This window comes from Trachypithecus francoisi, unplaced genomic scaffold, assembly GCF_009764315.1.
Source record: "Trachypithecus francoisi isolate TF-2019V2 unplaced genomic scaffold, Tfra_2.0 Lachesis_group0, whole genome shotgun sequence".
Classification (NCBI taxonomy): Eukaryota; Metazoa; Chordata; class Mammalia; order Primates; family Cercopithecidae; genus Trachypithecus; species Trachypithecus francoisi.
In genome coordinates this window covers 193,983,081-194,008,380 of record NW_022681453.1, presented here as the reverse complement: position 1 = coordinate 194,008,380, position 25,300 = coordinate 193,983,081, and the positions used below count along the sequence as shown (strand labels likewise).

Here is a 25,300-nt window from a genome sequence, read left to right as displayed (position 1 = left end):
CCCCATTCACTGTTACACAAGTTCTGGATCTGTTGTATACGGGCTTGATTATGTTGAGGTATGTTTCTTCTATACCCAGGTTTTTGAGAGTTTTTATTATGTTGACTTGTATCAGATGCTTTTTCAGCATCAATTGAAGCCATCATATGGTTTTTATCTTTAATTCTGTGTATCAAATTGATTTGCATATGTTGAATCATCCTTACATTCCTGGATTAAATCCCAGTTGGTAATCCTTTTACTGTGTTGTTTGAGTTTGCTCATATTTTGTTGAGGATTTTTTCATCAATGTTCATCAGAGGTATTGGCCTGTAGTTTTGTGTGTGTGTGGTTATTTTTTATGCATCTCTGTCTGATTTTGGTATCAAGGTAATAACTGGCCTCATAGAATGAGTTTGTAAGCATTCCCTCCTTTGCTGTTTTTCAGAATAGTTTGAGTAGGATTGGCATTAGATGTTCTTTAAATGTTTGGTAGAATTTTGAAGTAAAGCCATCTGGTCTCAGGGTTTTCTTTGCTGGAAGACTTTTTTTTTTTTTTTGAGGTGGGTTTTTCACTCTTGTTGCCCAGGCTGAAGTGCAATGGCGCGATCTTGGCTCACTGCAACCTCTGTCTCCGAGGTTCAACGGATTCTCCTGCCTCAGCCTCCTGAGTAACTGGGGTTACAGGCAAGTGCCATCACACCTGGCTAGTTTTTTTTGTATTTTTAGTAGAGACGGGGTTTCGCCATTTTGGCAAGACTGGTCTCGAACTCCTGACCTCAGGTGATCCACCCACCTTGGCCTCCCAAAGTGCTGGGATTACAGGAGTGAGCCACTGGGCACAGCCTGGAAGACTTTTTATTTGAGCTTTGGTCTCGTTACTGGTCTGTTCAGCTTTTGAATTTCTTCGTGGTTCAATCCTGGTAGGTTGTGTGTGTCTAGGAATTTATCCATTTATTCTAGGTTTTCTAATTTATTGGCGCATAGCTGCTCATAGTAGCCTCTCGTGATCCTTAAGATTTCTGCAGTATGGGTTATAATGTCTCCTTTTCCATCTCTGATTTTTTTACTTGGGTCTTCTCTCTTTTTTCTTAGTCTGGCTAAAGGTTTGTCAGTTTTTTAATCTTTCTGAAAACCAACTTTTTGTTTCATTGATTTTTGTATTGTTTTCTTCTTTTCAGTTTCATTTATTTCTGCTCTGGTCTTTATTATTTATTTTCTTCTGCTAACTTTAGGTTTAGGTTTGGTTTCCTTTTGCTTTTCTAGTTGAGGCATCATTAGGTTGTTTATTTGAAGGTTTTTTGTTTTTGATGTAGGCACTCTTAGCTATAACTTTGCTCTTAATACTGCTTTTACTGTATCCCATACATAGGCTTCGGTCTGTTGTGTTTCCATTATCATTTGCTTCAATACATTTTTTAGTTTCTTTTTTTTTGAGATGGAGTCTCACTCTGTCATCCAGGCTGGAGTGCAGTGGCGTAATCTCTGTTCACTGCAACCTCTGCCTCCTGGGTTCAAGTGATTTTCATGCCTCAGCCTCCTGAGTAGCTGAGATTACAGGTGCGTGCCACTACACCTGGCTAATTTTTGTATTGTTTAGTAGACATGGGGTTTTACCATGTCGACCAGGCTGGTCTCAAACTCCTGGCCTCAAGTGATCTGCCTGACTTGGCCTTTCAAAGTGTGGGGATTACAGGCCTGAGCGACTGCGCCCAGCCCGGTTTCCTTCCTAATCTCTTCATTCACTCACTGGTCATTCAGGAGCATATTGTTTCATTTCCATGTGTTTATATAGTTTCCAAAATTCCTCTTTATTTCCAGTTTTATTCCATTGTGGTTAGAGAAGATCCTTGATACTATTTCAAGCGTGTTTGTTTGTTTGTTTTGAGTTTCTTACCACTTGTTTTGTGACCTAACATATGGTCTTTCCTTGAGAATGATTCATGTGCTGGGAAGAAAAATATGTGTTCTACACTCCTTCATTGAAATGTTCTTAGATATTAGGCATGTTTGGTCTATAGTGCAGACTTTTTTTCTTTTTTTCTTCTTTTTTTTGAGATGGAGTCTCACTCTGTCGCCCAAGCTAGAGTGAGTGCAGTGACATGATCCCTACTCACTGCAACCTCTGCCTCCTGGGTTCAAGTGATTCTCCTGCCTCAGCTTCCCAAAGTGCTGGAATTACAGGCACGGGCCACCACACCCAGCTAGCTTTGTATTTTTAGTAGAGATAGTGTTTCACCATGTTGGCCAGGTTGGTCTGGAACTCCTGACCTCTGATGAGCCGCCCGCCTTGGCCTCCCAAAGTAATGGGATTACAGGCATGAGCCACTCTGCCTGGCCTATAGTGCAGATGAAGTCTGATGTTTCCTCGTGAATTTTCTGTCTGGATGATCTGTCCAGTGCTCAAAGTGGGGTTTTGAAGTCTCCAGCTGTTACTATATTGGGATCTGTCTCTCCCTTTAGCTCTAATGATACTTGCTTTATATATCTTGGTGCTCCAGTGTTTAGTACATATGTAATTACACTTGTTATGTTCTTTTGCTGAATTGAACCATTTGTCATTATAATGACCTTGTCTCTTAAAAATTTTTTTTTTCTTGAAGTCTGTTTTGTGTGATATAAATATAGCTACCTCTGTTCCTTTTTGGTTTCCATTTGCATGGAGTATCTTTTTCCATTCCTTTGTTTTCAGTTTATTTGTGTCTTTATAGGTAAGATGTGTCTCTTGTAAAAGAACAGATTATTATGTCTTGTTTCTTTATCCGTTCAGCCATGCTTTGTCTTTTGATTGGAGGGTGTAGTCCATTTACTTTCAATGTCGTTATTGATGAGTAAGGATTTACACCTGCCATATTGTTATTTGTTCTCTCGTTGTTTTGTGGTTTTCTCTTCCTTTGTGTCTTCCTTTTAATGAAGGTGATTTTCTCTGGTGATATGTTTTATTTTCTTGCTTTTTATTTTTTGTTTATTATATGTTTGTAGATTAGAGGTTACCATGAGGCTTGCAAATAGTATCTTATAGTAACAAATCAACACTGATTGCATAAACAAACCAACAAAAAGAAAACTAATAAAAACTAAAAACTTTAACATTTTGTCCTCATTTTGTAACTTTTTTACTGTTTCCATGTGTATATTATTGTATTGTCTCTGTTGAAAAGTTATACTCATTATTTTTGGTTTATTTTTTCATCTTCCTATTACTACCTAAGATAGGAGTAGTTTACACAGCACAATTACAGTGTTATAATGTTCCGTGTTTGTCTCTGTACTTACTGTACAGTGAACCTTGCACCTGCAGATGATTTCTTCTTGCTCGTTAACCTCCTTTCCTTTCAGAGTGAAGAACCTCCCTATAGCATTTCTTGCAGGACAGGTCTGGTGTTGATGAAATTCATCAATTTTTGTTTGTCTGGGGAAATCTTTATTTTTATTTTTGCTTCATATGCTATTCTAGAGTAAAAAATTTTTTTGCTAACATTTTAAATATGTCATGCTACTCTCTCTTGGCCCGTAAGGTTTCCATTGAAAAGTCTACTGCTAGATGTTTTGGAGCTCCATTGTGTTAATTTGTTTCTTTTCTTGTGCTGCTTTTAGAATCCTTTCTTTATCCTTGATCTTTGGGAATTTGATTATTAAACTAATAATGGGTTAAATCTTTAAATCTACTTGGTATTCTATAACCTTCTTTTACTTGAATATTTGTATCTTTCAGTTTCAGAAATTTTCTGTTACTATCCTTTTGAATAAACTTTCTATTTCTCTCTTTCTACCTTACTCTTAGATTTGTCCCATTGAGGCTATTTTGTAGATCTTATAGGCATGCTTCATTCATTTTTATTCTTTTTTCTTCTCTGTTTTCAAACAGGGCTCATAAGTCTCATGAATTCTTTCTTCTGCTTGATCAGTTCTGCTGTTAAGAGACTCTGATACATTCTTTAAATGTCAAGTGCATTTTTCAACTCTAGAATTTCTGCTTGGTTTCTTTGTTAAATTTATCTGATAGGATTCTGAATTTCTTCTCTGTTATCTTGTATTTCTTTGAGTTTCCTCAGAGCAGCTGTTTTGAATTCTCTGTCTGAGAGATCACATATCTCCAATTCTCCGATTTGCCCCTGGTATGTTACTTAGTTCTTTTGATGAGGTTATGTTTTCTTCAATGGTCTTGATGCTAGTGGATGTTTGATAATATCTAGGCATTGAAGAATTAAATATTTATTGTAGGCTTCACAGTCTGGGCTTGTTTGTACTCATCCTTTCTTGAGAAGGCTATCCAAGTATTCAAACCTACTTGGTTGTTATCTAAGTTTTTGGTCACTACAGCTGTATCTGCATTAGAGGGCACCCCAAGCCTCGTAATGCTGTAGTTCTCGGACACTTATAGAGATACCACCTTGGTGGTTGATGTGGTTAGGCTTTGTGTCCCCACAGAAATCGCGTCTTGAATTATAATCCCCGTAATCCCCACATGTCAAAGGAGAGACCAGGTGGAGGTAAATGGATCATGAGAGTGGTTTCCTCCATGCTGTTCTGGTGATAGTCAGTGCATTACATGAGATCTGATGATTTTGTAAGTGTTTGATAATTCCTCCTCTGTTCATTCTCCTTCCTGCTGCCTCATGAAGAAAGTGCCTTGCTTTCCCTTCACCTTCCACCATGATTGTAAGTTTCCTGAGGCCTCCCCAGCCGTGTAGAACTGTGAATCAATTAAACCTCTTTCCTTTCTAGATTACCCAGTCTCAGGCAGTTCTTTATAGCAATGTGAGAATGGACTAATACTGTGGTCTTGGATAACATCTGGAAGAATTCCCTGGATTACCAGGTAGAGACTCTTGTTTTCTTCCCTTACTTTCTCCAAAATGAATGCACTCTGTGTCTCTCTCTCTCTGGCTAAGCTGCCTGGAGCTCGGAGAGGGGTGACACAAGCACTCCTGTAGCCACCATCATGGGGACTGTACTTGGTCAGATCTGAAGCCGGCAAAGCACTGTGTCTTGCCCATATCCTGCTGTAACTGTTACCTGGCTGCAACCTGTGTTCTCTCAAGACCCTCAGGCTATACAGTCATTATTTCAAGAGTGGCTGGAGCTAGTCATTCTTGTGTATTTCCCTTCGGGATGTGTGCATTCCCCTGGGCTCCGGGCTCCAGACAGGTTCAGAGATAGTGCCTGGAAGCCGGGGCCTGAAATCGGACACCTTAGAAATTTCCCTGGCGCTGTATTCAACTATGTTTAAGCTGGTCTGAAATCACAAGACACAGCCTTTCCACTCTTCCCTTTCCTCTCCCCAGGCAGTGGAGTCATCCCCGGTGTCCACGTCCACACAGGCCCGCAGGGAGTACCCCCGGTGTCCACCTCCACACAGGCCCGCAGGGAGTACCCCCGGTGTCCACCTCCACACAGGCCCGCAGGGAGTACCCCCGGTGTCCACGTCCACACAGGCCCGCAGGGAGTACCCCCGGTGTCCACCTCCACACAGGCCCGCAGGGAGTACCCCCGGTGTCCACGTCCACACAGGCCCGCAGGGAGTACTGCTGCAGTGTTGTCACTGGTCACTTATGGCCCAAGGGCTCAGCTTTTCATGAATGTCGCTATTCCTGGGACTCACCCTTCAGGGCAGTGAGTTCCCTTCTGGCTTAGGGTAATTCCAGAGGTGCTGTCCAGTATTCTCTGGAATCAGGGACCCTGCAAGCCCACTTGGTGCTCCTCCCAACTATGTTTGTGGTGGTACCTAATCTGCAAGACAAAATCCCCTTTATGTTTCCCTCCCCTTTTCTGAAGCAGAAGGAGTCTCTCCTCGTAGCCACCAGAACTGTGAATGTGCCCGGTCACACCTGAAGCCTGCATGTCTCAGAGAGTCTTAGCTGAGGCCCACAGTGTGTATTACTTGGTTACTGCTGATGATTATTCAGGGTCTAAGGTCTCTTTAGTCAGCAGGTCATGAATTCTTCCAGGCCTTGATCCTTCCCGTCAGGTTCCTTGTGGCCCAAGGTGTGTCTAAAAATACCATCCAGGAGTTAGAGCCTAGAATGGGGACCTCACGACTCTGCCTGGTGCCTTATTCAGCTGTGGCTGAGGTGGTATTTATGTTGCAAAACAGAATCCTGTTTATTCTTTCCTCTCTTCAAGGAGAAGGAAGGAGTCTCTTGGAGCTGGGAGCCTTGCTGCCTTTGGTTGGGGAATGTGTGACACAAGCTCCCTTAGCCACACTGGCTGGTGTCTCACTAGGTCATGTACCTCCAAGTCCACTGGCTCCGAGCCCAGCACAGCACTACAACTTGCCTAGGAGTTACAGTCCTTGTGACCTAGCCTGCCTTTTAATGTTATATAGGACCCCAGAGCACTTTAGCCTGTGGTGGCGAGGCTTGCCGAAACTCCAGTTCCCACCTCCAAGCTGTGTGATTGTCCTGTCCCTGGGCCTGGTCTCAATGCTGCATTCATTGGCGTTGGCTGAGTTCTGCCGGGGTTGGCAGCACTATGTTTCGGCGAATGGTCCCACGGTTGCTGTGCTCTTTCCCCATGTGCAGCACAGATTCTTCCTCTGTGCCGTGGGGTTGCTACGAGCGCATCGGGGGGAGGGCTGGGGTCAGCCATTTAAGACTGTCTTTTCTATCCTTTTCACTGCCTCTTTCAACAATACGAAGGTAAAAGCAGGTACTATGATTGCTTACATGATTTTTGGTTCTTATGAAGGTGCTTTTTGTGTACGTGGTTGTCAAATTTGGTGTTCCTGCAGGGAGGACCATCAGTGGAGGCTTCTATTTGGCCATATTGCTCTGCCTTCTGTTCCAGCTTTTTTTTTTTTAAATTTTTGTTGCAATGAAGTCTTGTTATGTTCCCTAGGCTGTTCTCGAACTCTTCGCCTCGAGTGATTCTCCCATCTTGGCTTCCCAAAGTGTTAGGATTGCAGGCATGAGCCACTTTGCCTGGCCCTGAATAATATTTAAATAAATGACAGAGACTTTAAACTACAAAATGTATACTTAGAGCCAAAGACACCTTACTTGTAAGAACTGGAAATGGAGATAATGCTATCTATGGATATGCAACCTATTCTTTTACTAACCTTTCTGGACTAGATCTTTGAAGTGCATCTTAGCTTTCATCCTTTCCTGAAGAGAGCAGAGATAGTGCCGCTTTAACTGTATTCATACGTGTATGAGGAATAACTTTAGTGTGAGCTGTTGGTTTTAAAGAATCGTACATTATTCTATGCACTTTTGTAAGTTCATAATGAGCAGATTGATCAACTGACATATTTTTGATTATTTGTAATGCAAATGTTACTTGGAATAATACTGTTAATTTCCAGAAATATAAGTGAACCTTAGCTTTTCTGTTGGTGGCTTTTAAACTTTTATGATGGGAAAATGGGGGAATTTTCTCCTGGGAAGGTATAGACTAGAGACTTAGATACCAGTAGACTAATTGAGGAATTTCTGTGTAGCAGTTTAGTATAGCAAAGACTTAGCTGTCCGTGAGGAAGGGCTTTAAGAATAACAACAACTACCAAAAAAAAAAAAAAAAAAAAAAGAAAAAAGAAGAAAAAAAGAATTAGCTGTTAGGTAGCTGTGACTTGAGAATTGGCAAGTCAGAGACAGAATCGTTGCTTTATTGACAACATACTTTTCACACTAATGGAAGTATTAAAAGTATATAGCCTACATTATTGTGGCTGGGTGCAGTGGCTCACGCCTGTAATCCCAGCACTTTGGGAGGCTGAGGTCAGGAGTTCGAGATCAGGCTGGCCAACATGGCGAAACCCCGTCTCTGCTAAAAATACAAAAATCAGCTGAGCATGGTGGCACATGCTTGCGTCCCAGCTACTCAGAAGGCTAAGGCACAAGAATTGCTTGCCAAGATCATGCCATTGCACTCCAGCCTGTGTGATGAAGTTATACTCTTGTCTCCAAAACAGAACCAGTAAGTAGCCTAGATTTTTGACATCTAATTTCATGAAGTACTTGTCATTCTATTCAAGTGTATAGAAAATTTAATTTTGGTAATGTTACATTTTAAAGGCAGTAGCATCCAGGATATAGGTATGGGCCAAGGTTTCATGATGAAGTTGCTAAGAGCAACTGCAACAAAAGCAAAAATTGACTAATAGGATCTAATTAAAGAGTTTCTGCACAATCAAAGAAACTGTCAACAGAGTAAACAGACAACCTATAGAACAGGAGAAAATATTTGCCAACTATTCATCTGGTAATGCTCTTAGATCCAGAATTTATAAGGAACTTAAATTATAAAGAAAAACACAACCCCATTGAAAAGCAGACAAAGGACATGAACAGACATTTCTCAAAAGAAGACGTACATGTGGCTAACAATCATATGAAAAAAAGCTCAATATCACTGATCATTAGAGAAGTGCAAACCAAAACCACAGTGAGATCCCATCTCACATCAGCTGGGTGATATACCATTGCTGGGTATATACCCATAGGAATATAGTTCTGTTACGAAGACATACGTATGTGTATGTTCATTGCAGCACTATTCACAACAGCAAAGACATGGAATCAATCTAAATGCCCATCAGTGGTAGACTGGATAAAGACAATGTGGTACATATACACTACGGAATGCAGTGTATCTTTTTTATGCAGCCATAAAAAAGAATGAGATCGTGTCCTTTGCAGAAACATGGATGGAGCTGGAGGCCATTATCCTTAGCAGATTAACATAGGAACAGAAAACCAAATGCCACATGTTCTCACTTATAAGTGGGGGAGCTAAATGATGAGAACACATGGACACATACAGGGGAACAGCATATACTGTGGCTTGTTGGAGTGTGGAGGGTAGGAGGAGGGAGAGGATCAGGAAAAATAACTAATGGATAGTAGGTGTAATACCTGGATGATGAAATAATCTGTATAACAAATCCTTGTGACACATGTTTACCTATGTAACAGACCTCCACATCCTGCACATGTACCCCTGAACCTAAAAGTTAAAAAAAGTTGAAAAGCAAAAAAGAGAAAAATGTTCTGCTTTTCTCTTTGGAATATAATGATTTTTTAAAACAGCTTTATTAAGGAATAATTGACATAAACTGCATAGTTACAGCATACACATTTGATAACTTTTGAGATCCACATATCTCCATGAAATCATCACTACAAATAATTTAGTGAATATAATGATCATGCCTTAAAAGTTTTTCTTTGCCACTTTGTAATTTATATTTTTCTCTCTTCTTCCCTCATTCCTAGTCTATCATGAATATGTTTTCTATCATTATTGGTTTGTTTGCATTTTCTAGAATTGTATGTAAATGGACTTTTGTGGTGTAGTTTCTTCAGTGTTGTTATTTTGAGATCCAATTATATTGCATGTTTCAGTCCTTCATTCCCTTTTTATTGCTCAATACGATTGCATTGTATGGATTTATCACACGTTTTAAAATCCATCCACCTGTGGATAGTTATATTAGCTATCTACTGCTGTATAACAGATTATTTGAAAACTCAGTGGCATGAAACAACATGCATATCTTATCTTACAGTTTCTGGGCCAGGAATTTGGGAGTGGCTTAGTTGGGTGACTCTGACTGAGGAATTTCATGAGATTGCCTCAGTCTCTGGTCCTCTGACCAAGGATCTTCTTTGCAGGTATGCTTGATTGAGTGTCCTTATGACATGGAATCTGGTTACTGCTAAAACAAGTGATCCAAGAGCAGCATGGGCAAACAGGGAGCTTCAGTGCCTTTTTTTTTTTTTTTTTAAAGACAAAGTCTCACTCTGTCGTTGAGGGTGGAGTACAGTGGCATGACCTTCGCTCACTGCAACTTCTGCCTCCCAGGCTGAAGTGATTCTTGTGCCTCAGCCTCCTGAGTAGCTGGCATTACGGATGTGAACCACCACGGCCAGCTTATTTTTGTATTTTTAGTAGAGTTGGGGTTTCACCAGGTTGGCCAGGCTGGTCTTGAACTCCCAGCCTCAAGTGATCTCCCTGCCTCAGCCTCCCAAAGTGCTAAGCCACCGCGTCTGGCCGGAAGCTTCAATGCCTTTTATAACCTGGTCTCAACAGTCACACATTGTCACTTTCTTCATGATACTATTTGCTAGAAATAATTCACTCCATCCAACCCACACACAAAGAGCAAAGAACTGGGGCTGCTTTTGAAGAAAGTAGTGTTAAAGAATTTGTTGTCATATTTTAAAACTACTGCAATGGACTTTGGGGTTGTTTTTAGGTTTTGACTATTACAAATAAAAATGCTTATTAAAATACATGTAAAAATCTGTGTAGACATATAGTTTTATTTATGTGACTAGCTAGGCGTAAAACGGCTAGTTTGTAAGATAATGTTGTGCTTAAATTTTTACTGTTTTTAAAGTAAAGACTATAAACCATTGCTAAGAGAAAATAAAATATTTAGTTTCTTTTATTAATGTTTATATTAATTTTTAATACAGTCACGCATCATTTAACAACAGTGATATATTCTGAGAAATATGTTAGGTGATTTCCTCATTGTGTGAGGATCGTAGAATGTACTTAACACAAACCTAGACAGTGTAGCCTACTACACACCTAGGCTATGTGGTGTAGTCTGTTGCTTTTGGGCTACAAACCTATACAGCATGTTTCTGTAATGAATATATTAGGCATTTGTAACATAATGGTAGGTGTTTGTGTATTTAAACATAGAAAAGGTACAGTACAGATACAGTACTATAATTTTATGAGACCACCGTTATATGTGCGGCCTGTCTTTGACCAGAATGTCATCATGCGGCACGTGACTGTTTTACATTTCTTAAAAAGGTTAATATCTGTAAAGAAAACCTACACAAATGTTGTTTTGCAGAGTGGGTTGTACCATTTTCCATCAGCAGTGTACGAGAGTGCAGGGGTTCCACGTGCCCCGCAGCACTTGGCATAGTCACTTTTTAAAATTGTTTATGGTTTTAATTTGAATTTCCTTATTAATAAGTAATGATGTTGAGTATTTTGTTTCTTTGCCATCTATGGATCTTCTTTGGTGAAGTGTCATCTTTTGTTCATTAAAAAAATGGATTTAGGATGGGCATAGTGGCTCATGCCTGTAATCCCAGCACTTTGGAAGGCTGATGCGGGTGGATCACGAGGTCGGGAGATCAAGACCATCCTGGCTAACACGGTGAAACCCTGTGTCTACTAAAAATACAAAATATTAGCTGGGCGTGGTGGTGGGTGCCTGTAGTCCCCGCCACTCTCGAGGCTGAGGCAGGAGAATAGCGTGAACCTGGGAGACAGAGCTTGCAGTGAGCCGACGTCGCGCCACTGCACTCCAGCCTGGGGGACAGAGCGAGGCTCCATCTCACACACACAGGCACAAAAAAAGAAAAAAAAACAAAGAAAAGAAAAAAATGGATTTATCAGTCGGGCGTGGTGGCTCTTGCCTGTAATCCCAGCCCTTTGGAAGGCTGAGGCAGATGGATCACTTGAGGTCAGGTGTTCATGACCGTCCTGGCAACATGGTGAAACCCTGTCTCTACTAAAAATACAAAAACTAGTTGGCGTGGTGGCACGTGCCTGTAATCCCAGCTACTTGGGAGGCTGAGGCAGGAGAATCACTTGAACCTGGGAGGCGGAGGTTGCAGTGAGTCAAAATCACACCACTGCACTCCAGCCTGGGCGACAGAGCAAGAGCAAGACTCTGTCTCCAAAAAAAAAAAAAAAAAAGGATTTATCTTCATATTTGCTGAGTTATTATATGCTTTGCAGATATTTTCTTCCATGCTTCGGCTTGCATTTTTCATTTTTGTAGCAGTGTTTTTTAAAGATCAGACTTTTTAAAATGAAGTCAATTTATTGATTTTAGTTTTTTATAGTTTTCTTTTGTGTTCTGTTAAGAAATGTTTGCTTAACCCTATTCAGTAATTTTTTTTCAGTGTTTTCTTGTAGAAGTTTAGGTCTATGATCTATTTCAGGTTAAATTTTATAAATGTCCTGTGGTAAGGGTTGAAGTTCTTCTTTTTCCCCTTTATTATTGTTAAATTATTTGCATATGGCTCTGCAGCTTGCTCTATACATTTTTCCATCTTTATTGGCAACTTTTGTAAAAAAATAAACAAACAAAAGTTGACCATATGCGTGGGTAATTTCTGCTTTATTGATCTTTTTGCTTGTCTTTTTTCTTTTTTTTTTTTTTCCTGAGACAGTCTTGCTTTGTTTTCTGGGCTAGAATGCAGTGAAATGAAAATGACTCACTGCAGCCTCCACCCCCTGGGCTCAAGTAATCCGCCTGCCTTAGCCTCCCAAGTAGCTGGGACCACAGGCACGTGCTACACGCCTGGCTAACTTTTTGAATTTTTGTCGAGATGCGCGGTCTCACTTTGTTGCCAAGGCTGGTCTCCAACTCCTGGGCTCAAGAGATCCTCTCAAAGTGTTGGGATTACGGGCGTGAGCCACTGTACCCAGCCTTTGCCTGTCTTTATACATTACCACACTCCATTGATTATGGTAGCTTTCATAGTAAGTCTTGAAATCAGGTAGTATGGGTATTCTAACTCTGTTCCTCTCTTTCAAGGTTATTTTGGCTATTCTAGGTCCTTTATGTTTTCATATAACTTTTAGAATCAACTTTTCAGTTTCTACTGAGATTTGGAATGGAATTGCATTCAATGTATAGATCAATTTGAGGTGAATCAATATTCTGCTAATAATCAGTCTTCCAATCCGAATAGTATATGTGTTACTCAAAGTAGAGGCCGTAATTATTCTATTTGTGTGTGTATGATTTGCTCACTTTATTTGACAATCAGTGATTAGTTCTTGTCCACAATGACTTTATCAATAGATTTTTGAAAGTGGTGACAGGCACATAGGTAATCAATGTATAGAGCTTGTTTGGTGAATGTTCAGCTTCATCATGTTTTCTGGAAAACCACATATGGGTACCCATGGGATATTGCTTGTTCCTTTGTTCCAGACACCTTCATTCTGCCTGGTGTCAAGGCGCACATCTAGAGTTCCCATGTCCTTCATGGCAAATTTCTGGATCTCTTTGAGTGCCTGAGGGCCACACTTCTTGAAGCCCACTCCACGGATGTGCTTCTGAATGTTGCTGGTGTATCCTCGGGTCACCTTATCGATGGCAGGATGATTCTGAATGTTGCTGGTGTATCCTCGGGTCACCTTATCGATGGCAGGGTGATTCTGAATGTTGCTGGTGTATCCTTGGGTCACCTTATCGATGGCAGGGTGATTCTGAATGTTGACGGTGTGCCCTCGGGTCACCTTATCGGTGGCAGGATGATTCTGAATGTTGCTGGTGTATCCTCGGGTCACCTTATCGGTGGCAGGGTGATTCTGAATGTTGACGGTGTACCCTCAGGTCACCTTATCGATGGCAGGGTGATTCTGAATGTTGACGGTGTACCCTCAGGTCACCTTACTGATGGCAGGATGATTCTTTTTCTTGCCGCCCATCTTTGTGGAGCCATTCTGCTGGACCCAAGTTAGAAATGAAAAGCATGAAAGATTGTCTCCATTTGTTTTTTTTTAGTTTCTCTGAGCATGTTTTGTGGTCATCACTGTGCAAGTCTTACATACTTTTTGTCAAATTTATCCTTAAGCATTTCCTATTTGTTATTATAAATGGTTTTTTTGTTTTGTTTTGTTTTTTCTTAGATGGAGTTTCGCTCCTGTTGCCCAGGCTGGAGTGCAGTGGCATGATCTCGGCTCACTGCAAGCTCTGCCTCCCGGGTTCAAGCGATTCTCCTGCCTCATCCGCCCAAGTAGCTGGGATTACAGGGATGCACCACCACGCCTGGCTGATTTTGTATTTTTAGTAGAGACAGGGTTTTTCCATGTTGGTCAGGCTGGTCTCAAACTCCCCACCTCATGTGATCCGCCCATCCTGGCCTCCCAAAGTGCTGGGATTACAGTCGTGAGCCACTGTGCCTGGCCAGTATTTTTTGTTTTTTAATGTTCAATTTCTGTTTGGTCATTGCTGGTCTTAGAAATACAACTGAATTTTGTATTTTGACTTCATTTCTACAACCTTCTTAAACTCACTTATTAATTTTAGCATTTTTTTTGCAGGTTCCATAGGGTTATCTATAGAGCTGATCACATCATCTGTGAATAAAGACATTATATTCTTCCTTTCTCATCTGTATGCTTTTTATTTCTTGTAAAAATTTATTTATTGCATTGCTAGAATTTCTAGTGTAATGTTGAATAGAAGTGATGAGTAGACATTCCTGGCCTTGGTCCTGATCTGAGGGTGAAAGTAGCGTTTTGCCACTAGCCGGGATGTTAGATACAGATTTTTCATATGTCCCCTATGTTGCACCGAGGAAGTTACCTTATATGTCTGTATTCCTGAGAGTTTTTAAAAATCAGGAATGGATGATTTTTGTTCCAGTGCTTTTTTGTATCTATCATATAGTTTGTTTTTAAGTCTGTTAACCTGGTGAATTATGTTGATTTTTTTGAATGTTAAATCCATCTTTCATTCCTGGAATATATCCCAATCGGTCATGATGTGTTTTCCTTCTTATGTATTATTATGATATGTCATTACTATATATTATTAAGAATTTTGGCATCTATATTCATGAGGGATATTGCTTTGTAGCTTTCTTTTCTTACAGCGTCTTTAGTTTTGTTTTTCTGTTTTCTCAGATAATAGATTTTCTGATAGAATTTTTTTCTCAAGAGTTTATGTAGAAGTACTGTTCTTTCTACATTAAATGTTTCAGCAATGAAGATGTGAAGACATCTTTGTGGAGTTTTTCACATTTTTTCTCTTTATTTATTTTTAATTTTTAATGTATTTGTAGGATGTGTTTTCCTTTTTATTTATTTTTTAAGGTATGTGTGCCATTTCTTTCTGATACTTTATAATTAGAGATTGAAACTGCTTTACAGTTGACATCCATATACTCGCCCCAAAGGTATATTATGCTGCATTTGCTTTATCACGTATCTATTCATTTATCCTCCTCTCTATCCATGCCTCAGTATTATTAATGCATTTTAAAATAATTTATAGACAAAAGAACATTTCTTTTTCAAATAGATTCCCAGGTTTAGGTTTTTTTTACGGTTCTTTCTCTCTTTCTTTTCTTTTCCTTTCTTTTCCCTCTCCTCTCCTCCCCTCCCCTCCCCTCCCCTCCCCTCCCCTCCCCTCCCCTCCCCTCCCCTCCCCTCCCCTCTTCCTCTGTCGCTGTGGCTAGAGCGCAGTGCAGTGGCATGATCACAGCTCACTGCAACCTTGGACTCCTGGGCTCAAGTAATTCTCTTGCCTTAGCCTCTTGAATAGCTAGGACTACAAGTGTGTGCCACCATGCTTGGCTCATTATTATATATATATATATATATATATATAGAGAGAGAGAGAGAGAGAGAGAGAGAGAGAGAGAGAGAGAGAGGTCTTGCCATGTTGCCCAGGCTAATCTTGAACTCCTGGCCTCATGGGATCCTCCAACGTTGGGCTCCCAAAGTACTGGGATTATAGGCATGAGCCACCATGCCTGGCCCTGATTTTATTTCTTGAGGTCAAGTTTAAATACAGTGAAATGCAAAAATCCTATTTGTATCATTCAGTTAATTTTGGCAAGCCCATCCAATTATGTAAGTCAAATCCTTTTTAAGATACAGATCATTACCATTATCCAGAAAGTTCTCCCATACTACTTCTCAGACAGTCCCAACCCACACCTCCAAAGGCAAGTCCTGTTCTGATTTTCTTCCGTAAAGTAGTTATGCTTTTTCTATAACTTCATATAAATGGAATCATATTGTACGTATGTGTGTCTCTCTGTGTGTGTGTGTGTGTGTGTGTGTGTGTGAGACGCTTTTTTGCTTGGAATAACATTCTTGAGATCGGTATTGTTGCCTGTTTCAGTAGTTCTCTCTTTTTAATACTTTGTAGTATAACTTAATATAATGTCATATTATTGCTTTATGCCCTACTATATGGTCAATTCTCTTAAATGTTGTTAGTGTTCCTGAGAAGATTGGATGTTCTCTTTTCATTGGTTTTATGTTTCTCTGTCTTTTCAATCAACCTAGTTAATATGCTATTTGTTTCTTCTTTATTCATTTAAAAATCTATTGTTTCATATTTACACTGTCATTCTTCATATTTTAAAGTTATTTTTAAATTTAAATATAACAAAATTGATTTTTTGTGGCATATAACTTCATGGGTTCTGACAGATGCATATAGTTGGGTTTCCACACCAAAGTCAAGATGCACAACAATTCCGTCAACTACCCAGAAACCTTCATGTTGCCCCATTATTAACCCTTCCATCTTCCTCCTGTCAGTGGAAATCGCTGATTTTTCATCCCCTCAGTCTTGCCCTTTCCTGAATACCATACAAATTTTGTTTCATTTAGCAAAAGGCATTAAGATTCACCTATGTTGTTGGCGTGTATTAATAATCGTTCTTTTTTATTGTTGTATGAATGTATCATAGTTTGTTTCTATATTCACTGGTTGAAAGACATTTGGGTATTTTCTGTATTTTGGCAATTAGGAACGAAACTGCTATAAACATTTGAGTACAGGTTTTTGTGTGAACATAAGTTTTAATTTCATTTGGCCAAATACCTAGGATTGGGATTGTTGTATTTCATGTTCATGTAATTTTAACTTTATATGATATGGAACGTTTTAAACAGTAGACTGTGTCTTTTAAACTCTGTTCAGGGTATCAGTTTCATCTTGAATGAGACTTGATAGTTTTTGTCTTTCACAAAATGTGTCCATTTCATCTGTTGAATTTACAGGCCTACAGTTGTGTTTCTTAGCTTCGCAGATTACCTTTTTAATATACATGCAATCAGTGATAAAGACACGTCTCTCCTTCTTAGTGTTTGAAATTTGTGTCTTCTTTCTGATCACTGTGGTTAGAGGTTTATCGATTTTATAATCTCTAAGAACCAAATTTTTTGATTCTTTGATTTTTCTCTGTTAACTTTCTATTTTCTATTTAGTTGACTTCTCTGATCTTTATTATTTTCTTTCTTCTGCTTACTTTGGGTTTAGTACTTTGAGTTTAACATAATACATACAAAATTTAATTTCTCTCTGGAAGTAAATTGACAGATTTTGAAACGTCCAGATTCCTGGGGAATGTGTGTATGTGGTATTTGGGAGAAGACGGAAGACAGAGCTTCAGAGATAATGAAATTGTGGTATTTTTAACTAGTAGAAGAATGGAGGATTTTCTTTTGGTTATTGATCTTTCTGCCTGTCCATCTAACTTTCAAACTCTGAATGAAGTGTATCTGTAAATTATTAAAGGTGGAATCCCCATGACAAGCATTTGGATGTTTATCATACACAGAGCCATCTGTGTGAAATATGTGGCATCTGTTAAGTTGGGCAAAATACTATCTGGAGGAATCAAATTTCATTCTTGTCTCTACTGTTAGCAGTTACTTAGCCTGAAGGATGATAAAATGTTTACTTGAATTCAAAATATTCATTTAAGTCCACAAGTCTTCCCAAATGAGTAACCTCTACCTGAGCTGAGGTATATGGTGTTTCTGGAGTTGTTTTCATTTGGTATGCTGTGGTATACTGGAGTAAATAATTTCTGTGATGTGTGGAGCGGAATTTGTATTCATGTTTTAGATTGTCTTCCAAAGCCTGAATTAGAATTAAGGAACTACGTTGCTCCACTGTTTGAGCACTCTATTTAAATATTAAAGCAGGTTTGTTTTCCTCTGTAAACAGAAGTAATATTATTTCTGAGGGATGAAATTGGCTTATCTGTTTTGGGTTCTATTTTTAAATGGTTATTTCTTTTGTAGTCTTCAAGAAGAGATATAGGCAGTATTAGAATTGGAGAACTGAAGGTGTATGGTATTTATAGCACGACAAGAAAATTATTTTGTTTACTTTTCTGACCACTTAATATTACATTTTATTTTTTAGATCCTGTTTGACCAAACTCAGAGATCAATTAAGGCACAGCTTCAGAACTTTGTTAAAGAGTAAGTCAATTGCAGTGAAGAGGAAAGAAAATTAACTAGTTAATGATCAATCTGAGAATTGGTATCTTTTGGAAGAAGTTATATACCATGAATTATTGAAAATATTGGTGTTTTTATTTGCTTTGTGAAATGTATGCTGCATTTCTTCCTGAATTATTCTATAAGTAGATCAGACTTGATGTCTTTCAGTGAATCACTTAATCCACAAATACGTGTTCTGGAGGATACTTAGCTAGGATACATAGCTGTAGGTTTAAAAAATATTTTTAAGTAAATAATCTAATTGTTCTTTCACCATCAAAGAAAACCCCAAAAGTGGATGAAATACTATTAGCTATTGTAGTTGAAACCATGTTTTCCATTATTTCAGTGTTTCAGTGTGGTATTTTCTTTGAAGAGAAGATAATGGAATATATGAGAATGAGCCATGAAAGTACATGATTTTTGGACCCTGGCATGGTGGCTCACGCCTGTAATCCCAGCACTTTGGGAGGCCAAGACGGGAGGATCACCTGAGGTCGGGAGGCGAGACCAGTCTGGCCAACATGGAGAAACCCCATCTCTGCTAAAAATACAAAATTAGCTGGGCGTGGTAGCGCATGCCTGTAATCCCAGCTATTCGGGAGACTGAGGCAGGAGAATCGCATGAACCCGGGAGGTGGAGGTTGCAGTGAGCTGAGATCGCGCCATTGCATTCCCGCCTGGGTGACAAGAGTGAAACCCTGTCTCAAAAAAAAAAAAAAAAAAGTACATGATTTTTGTTACTTATGAGTATTTTGTGTCACATTCATCACATTTTCTTTGTGAAATAAAATAGAACTGGAAATTTTAAAAATCAGAAATTTCCAAATTAGGGAAGTTTTTCTTTTCACATTAATAATACAGTTGTTTCTCTTTTGATTCCTGGCTGGGAATATATAAAATTACAGATAAATTTTATTATAATAGAGCTGTACGATGGTGTTAGATCTCATTAAGATAGTACACTGTTTTTAATAGGTTAGAATTTGTTGTTCTGGAGGTTATGTATCACAGTTTCTTTTCTTTTCTTTTTTTCTTTTTTAAATATAGAGACAGCGTCTGACTCTGTTACTCAGGCTGGAGTACAGTGGCTTGATCATAACTCGCTGTAACCTCGAATTCCTGGGCTGAAGTGATCCTCCTGCCTCAGCCTCCTGAGTAGTTAGGACTATAGGGGTGGCCCACTTCTGGCTAATTTATCTTTTATTTTTTATATTTGTAGAGTCAGATCTCACTATGTTGCTGAGGCTAGTCTCAAACCCCTGGCCTCAAAGCACTTTTCTTACCGTAACCTCCCAAAGCACTGGGATTACAGGCATGAGCCAGTGCACCCAACCAGTTTCTTTATAAATTACTTTGTGATAGATTAATACTTTGAATGTCTTCATAGAATGCACACATACGGTTTATGGCTTCTTTCAAGGAGCTGAACGTCTTTCTTACATATACTTTATTATGATTTTTATAAAATCATTTGTCTTCAAATTATTTTACCTAGCTCCCTAGTAGAAAGATAAAAGCAAAGGGATGTTATGTGAGTAAGGTCATTAATGAACCAAGTGTTTCAGATTTTCATACTATTGAAAGGGATACTGTTATTCTTTGCTGATGTAACGGTTCTTTCCGTTTACATTAGAAAATTGATGTGTTCCAGCCTGGGCAATAATGTGAGGCCACAGAAATAAAAAATAAAAATTAGCCTTGTGTGGTGACATGTGCCTATAATCCCAGCTGCTTGAAAGCCTTGAGGTGTGAGGATCGCTTGAGCCCAGGACTTTAAGGCTGTAGTGAGCTATGATCATGCCACAGGATGAGAAATGAATGTTGTTTCTTAGAGTGTGGTGTGTAGACCACTCGTAGTAGTAAAATCACGGGTGTGTCTTAAAAATAAACTCCTCAGATTTCTAGGATTTTTCCCGAAGGCTAAAGAATTATAATCTCTTGGAAAGAGCTCTGGAAATTGCATTTTTAATGAGTGCCCTATAGTGATTCTTATGTATACTACCGTTTACAAATCATTTGGTTAAATAATGGTACATATCCCTGAATTTGTCTTTAGAAAAACAATTAACTGGCCGGGCGCGGTGGCTCAAGCCTGTAATCCCAGCACTTTGGGAGGCCGAGACGGGCGGATCACGAGGTCAGGAGATCGAGACCATCCTGGCTAACACAGTGAAACCCCGTCTCTACTAAAAATACAAAAAACTAGCCGGGCGAGATGGCGGGCGCCTGTAGTCCCAGCTACTTGGGAGGCTGAGGCAGGAGAATGGCGTGATCCCGGGAGGCGGAGCTTGCAGTGAGCTGAGATCCGGCCACTGCACTCCAGCCCGGGCGACAGAGCAAGACTCCGCCTCAAAAAAAAAAAAAAAAAAAAAAAAAAAAAAAAAAAAAAAGAAAAACAATTAACTTTTCCTTTATGTTTCTGTAATGTTAACTTGATAATTAATTGTCACCTCAAGTTATATAGATTTAAATAATGAAATTTTAGCTGACTTCATCAGGTTTTATACAAAATTGAGAAACTGCACATATTTTAGTTTGAAGAGTAAACGTATTTCAATGTGAGGTGAAACCAAAAACGGAGGAACATAGGAATTCAATTCTAAATGTTATTTTGCTAAAGTTTTTGTTTGTTTGTTTTTTGTTTGGTTTTTTTTTTGAGACGGAGTCTTGCTCTGTTGCCAGGCTGGAGTGCAGTGCTGTGATCTCAGCTCACTGCAACCTCCACCTCCCATGTTCAAGTGATTGTCCTGCCTCAGCCTCCTGAGTAACTGGGACTACAGGCGTGCGCCACCACACCCAGCTAATTTTTTTGTATTTTTAGTAGAGACGAGGTTTCACCATGTTGGCCAGGATGGTCTCGATTTCTTGACCTCGTGATCCACCCACCTCAGCCTCCCAAAGTGCTGGGATTACAGGTGTGAGCCACCGCGCCCGGCTGCTAAAGTTTTTTAATGAAGCAAGTTATAAAAGTTCACTAAGTTTTTCTTTTTTTAGAGATCTTAGAAAATTCAAAGATGCCAAGAAGCAATTCGAAAAAGTCAGTGAAGAAAAAGAAAACGCATTAGTAAAAAATGCCCAAGTACAAAGAAACAAACAACACGAAGTTGAAGAAGCCACCAACATTCTGACAGCAACAAGAAAATGTTTTCGACATATAGCCCTTGATTATGTGCTTCAGGTATGTAGTTTATACTGTGTAGGTTTTCAGACAGTGCTTACTAAGCAGGTTGTTACTTTTGAGTGATTGCCCTAAGAAGAGTCAATAAATACTTCTGCTTTGAGCTTAAAGTTAAAACATAATCTTTCATGGAAAATTTCCATCTGTATAGCTATTAGTGTATCTGTGTGTGTATGGATATATATATTCCTTTGGTTCTAAGTTCTGCCTCTTTTCTCTTAACTTTATATTCCCCATTTAAAAATGTTAAAAATCATTTTTTAGTTGCTATATTTTGTTCTCTGGAGTTGTTATATCAATTTAATTATCTTTTATACCATTGTATTATTTCAGTAAATTTAGGGGTACAAGTGGGTTTTTGGTCACATGATGAATTGCATAGTGGTGAAGTGTGGGCTTTTTTTGTATCTGTCACTCCAGTAGTCTACATCGTACCCAATAGGAAGTTTTTCATCCCTCACCTCCCTCCCAACCTTCCCCCCTTTCTGAGTCTCCAGTGTGCATTAAACCACTCTGTGTGCCCCTGAAAACCTGTGACTTAGTTCCTACTTACAGGTGACAACACACGGCATTTGTTTTTCCGTTCCTGCGTTACTTCCTTTAGGGTAAGGGCCCTAGTTCCTTCTAAGTTGCTGTAAAAAACATTTATGGTGTTCACGTTTTTACTGGCAATAGGGAAAATATAATTTTCAGTAATTGTGAGTGATAATAACATCTTTACACTTCTTATTTCTTTTGATTAGATTCTTAGAGGTGCTAAGGTTCACCATATTGCCAAATGAAAAATCTTTCTAGAAGTAGTGTTACCATATTTTTGCATTAGGTGCTGCTTTTAAAAACTAGAAATCTGTATTTGGTAAATTGCTTGGTGATCTTCCAGTCTAATTTATAATTGAAACTAGCTTGAATGTGATAGGTCTCCAAAGGTATTTGAGACATGGGAAAAATGAAGGCATATTATATTGCTTGTTTCTATATATCATGGAATTTAAAGCCAAAAAACCTTGAATGCTTAGGGAATTACCTTATATAAATCTTCTTTTACAAAACAGTAGTGGTTGTCTTCAGAGATTGTTTACTTTACAATGATCGCAGAGTATTTCTTAAGAAAAAATACCAAATAGAAATTAGTAATTAAAAATTACTTAGGTAACTTTGCAAAACAATAGAAAATTAACTTTAAGTTTTTTTCCATTAAGTTCCTGTTCAGTAAATGGGAAGTTAAAGTTTTAAAATTAATTGACTGTACTTTTGGAGGAAAGGTTGCTAGACTGGAGTAGGCTATTTCCTGGGTCCCGTACCTACCTCACATTATACCATTTTCTGCTGTAGTGTGAGTAGTCACCCTACCTAGCCCACTAAAATGGCTCATGCAGAGGTTTTATTCGCTAGACATATTTCAGTTTTTAACCAACTTGGCTATTCTGTTTTACTCCTTCTTGAAACATTCTTTTATCTTGATGTATCTGAAACTGCTTTTGGGTCTTCCTCCCAACTTCTGTTTCTTTTCCAGTTCTGTCTTGAGCTTCACTCCTTTGTCTGCCTTTGCACTTTCCTTTCTAGTGTTCCATCTTTGGTTTTATCCTTTTCTTTTCTGTCAGTCTCATCATACCCCTTGCTTGAATCACTACCTGTTATAAGTAGATGACCAAATGTTTTTTCACCGAGGTACTTCGTTCTCGTGTTCAGAACTGAAATCTCTCATCTTCCAAAATGGCTTCTCTTTCCCTTTTGCCCTTATCTAATTGAATGGTGTCACTTTTTTACTCTCATAGAAGTTTGAAATGAGAGAATTATGTCAGATATTCTCCTCATTCTAAGCCAGTATATGTAGTTGCTAAAATGTCTTGAAAATTCCTCCTATGTACCTCTTAAATGGGTTCTTTCTTCACCTTTGCTGCAGCCCTAGCCAAGCCTTACTGTATCTTGTCTGGAGTATTAAGGTATTCTCATGAAACTGGTCGGCCTTGCATTGCTTTTACTTGCCCTGTCACTAATTCATTCTGTTTTATGATCAGGGTTACTCAGACTTCTCCAGGCCAAAAGGAGTAATTTTTGCCCCTGCCTTCTCTGTGTGCCTGTATTTTCGTACACATTGCAGTTAGACTACTTATACATTATTTTAAATATTTATTTATTTATTTTTCTATTTCTAGATTTATCCCTAGCTTCTAGTCTAGTGGTTAGAAAATAGATATGTAGTAAATGGTTTTTGAGAGAGCGAATGGCTTAATGTTACAAATTTTATACTGGGAGGATTAGCTACAATTTTCATTATTTTTAAACTTATGTGTTATTTTCTTGGGTATCCATATATAAGTTAGGAATTCTCACACTGCCTCCTCATGCCACCCCCCCAACAAATACCTATTAGTTTGTTTGATTTTTCTGATGGGAACTATTTTATCATTTTATGGCCTTTATTTCATTTATGTCTACTTTAGAGAATAGTACGTAATAAATATCCAAATGTATAAAGTTTGTCTTAACTACTCTAAATATTTGAGTTTACTTTTTTCCTCCAATAATTTAAATGCTATATAATTTAATTATATAATATAAAAATCTATTTTATATAGCATTTTATTATATATAACATTTAAATTTAAAAATTTTATATAGCACTTAATTTTTTTTCAAATAGAAAAAAGGGCATATAAAACAGGCATTTTAACATTATTCAGCGTTTGAATAGTAGGCTATTTGCAGCTTCTGCTTTACTTAGAGCATTTGAAAGTAAATATTGTAGTTCTCTAAACTGAATAGGCTTTGAAATATATGTAGAAGAAACTAGGCTTTTGTTTTTGTTTTTGTTTTTTTGAGAAAGAGTCTTGCTCTGTTGCCTAGGCTGGAGTGCAGTAGTGCGATCCCAGCTCACTGCAACCTCTGCCTCCAGGGTTTAAGTGATTCTCCTGTCTCAGCCTCCCGAGTAGCTGGGATTACAAGTGCCCACTACCACGCCTGGCTAAGTTTTGTATTTTTAGTACAGACAGGGTTTCACCATGTTGGCCAGGCTGGACTTGAACTCCTGATCTCAAGCAGTCTGCCCGCCTCAGCTTCCCAAAGTGCAAGGATTACAGGCATGAGCCACTGCACCCAGCCAGAAACTAGTCTTAAGTTACTTAGATTTTTCTTGTTGTGTTTTTTTTTTATTTAATGCTTTAAAATTATTTGATAAAATACAGAATTCAGTCGGAAGGACATATTAAAAAGATATTTTGTAATCTTTTGACAGTATTGGCAAAGAGTGAATGATTCTTTTCTTAAACATTTCATTAAGCTGATAGATAATAACAGACAAAAATAAAATGTTTGTTGTGAATTTCTAGAGTTGGGAGAGATCCCCTAAAAGGCAAATCTTTTAATTTATTGATCTTTCAGTAAATTTAGTCTAATTAAAACATTTACTTAAAATCTGGCCGGGTGCAGGGGCTGATTCCTGTAATCCCAGCGCTTTGGGGGGCCAAGGCGGGAGGATTGCTTGAAGCAAGGAGTTTGAGACCAGACTATGCAACACAGTGAGAACCTATCTCTACAAAAAGTAAAAAAAATTAGCCAGGTCTGGTGGTGTGCACCTGTAGTCCCAGCTACTCGGGAAGCTGAGATGGGAGAATTGCTGGGGCCTAGGCAGGAGGATTGCGTGCCCAGGAGTTCAAGGCTGCAGTGAGATCTGATCGTGCCACTGCACTCCGGCCAGAGTGGGCAACAGAGTAAGACCCTGTCTCTAAAAACAAAACCTGTTAATTTATTTAAGAAATATTTATTGAGTGCTTAGTGTGTGCCACTACATACAGCTGGGAATAAGGCAAGAACCCTGGTCTCACTAGAATTTACACTTTGGTTAGGGAGAAGACACAAATCAGAAAATATAAGGTAGTTATAAATGTTCTGAGTAAAATAAATAGGGTTGGTGTACTAGACAGTGCCTAAGAAGCTACCTTAGACCTTTGTGAGGAGACGGTATTTAAGTTGAGACCTGATTGGTATGAGATAGCCTGGTACCCATCTAGGCAGAACATCATAACATGTAGACAGAACAGCCAGTACAAAGGCATTGAGGTGGGAGTGGTCCCAGGTTGTGGTTGGAGTACAGAAAGGGGAAAAGTAATAGAAAACTGGGTTGAAGAGGTAAGGTAGGTAGGGGCTACATCACAGTGGGCCTTGCCA

The 25,300-nt window shown here is 38.9% G+C and overlaps 1 protein-coding gene across 2 annotated transcripts in view; it reads left to right on the top strand.

The window, feature by feature from the left end:
• Positions 1 to 25,300, top strand: part of ACAP2 (ArfGAP with coiled-coil, ankyrin repeat and PH domains 2) — a 177,858-nt gene that overhangs the window by 81,238 nt on the left and 71,320 nt on the right. For both annotated transcript variants that reach the window (XM_033213108.1, XM_033213109.1), the window contains exons 5-6: positions 17,873 to 17,931; positions 20,950 to 21,133. In XM_033213108.1, the coding sequence (XP_033068999.1) occupies positions 17,873 to 17,931; positions 20,950 to 21,133 (243 nt within the window). The remainder of the gene's footprint in view (positions 1 to 17,872; positions 17,932 to 20,949; positions 21,134 to 25,300) is intronic.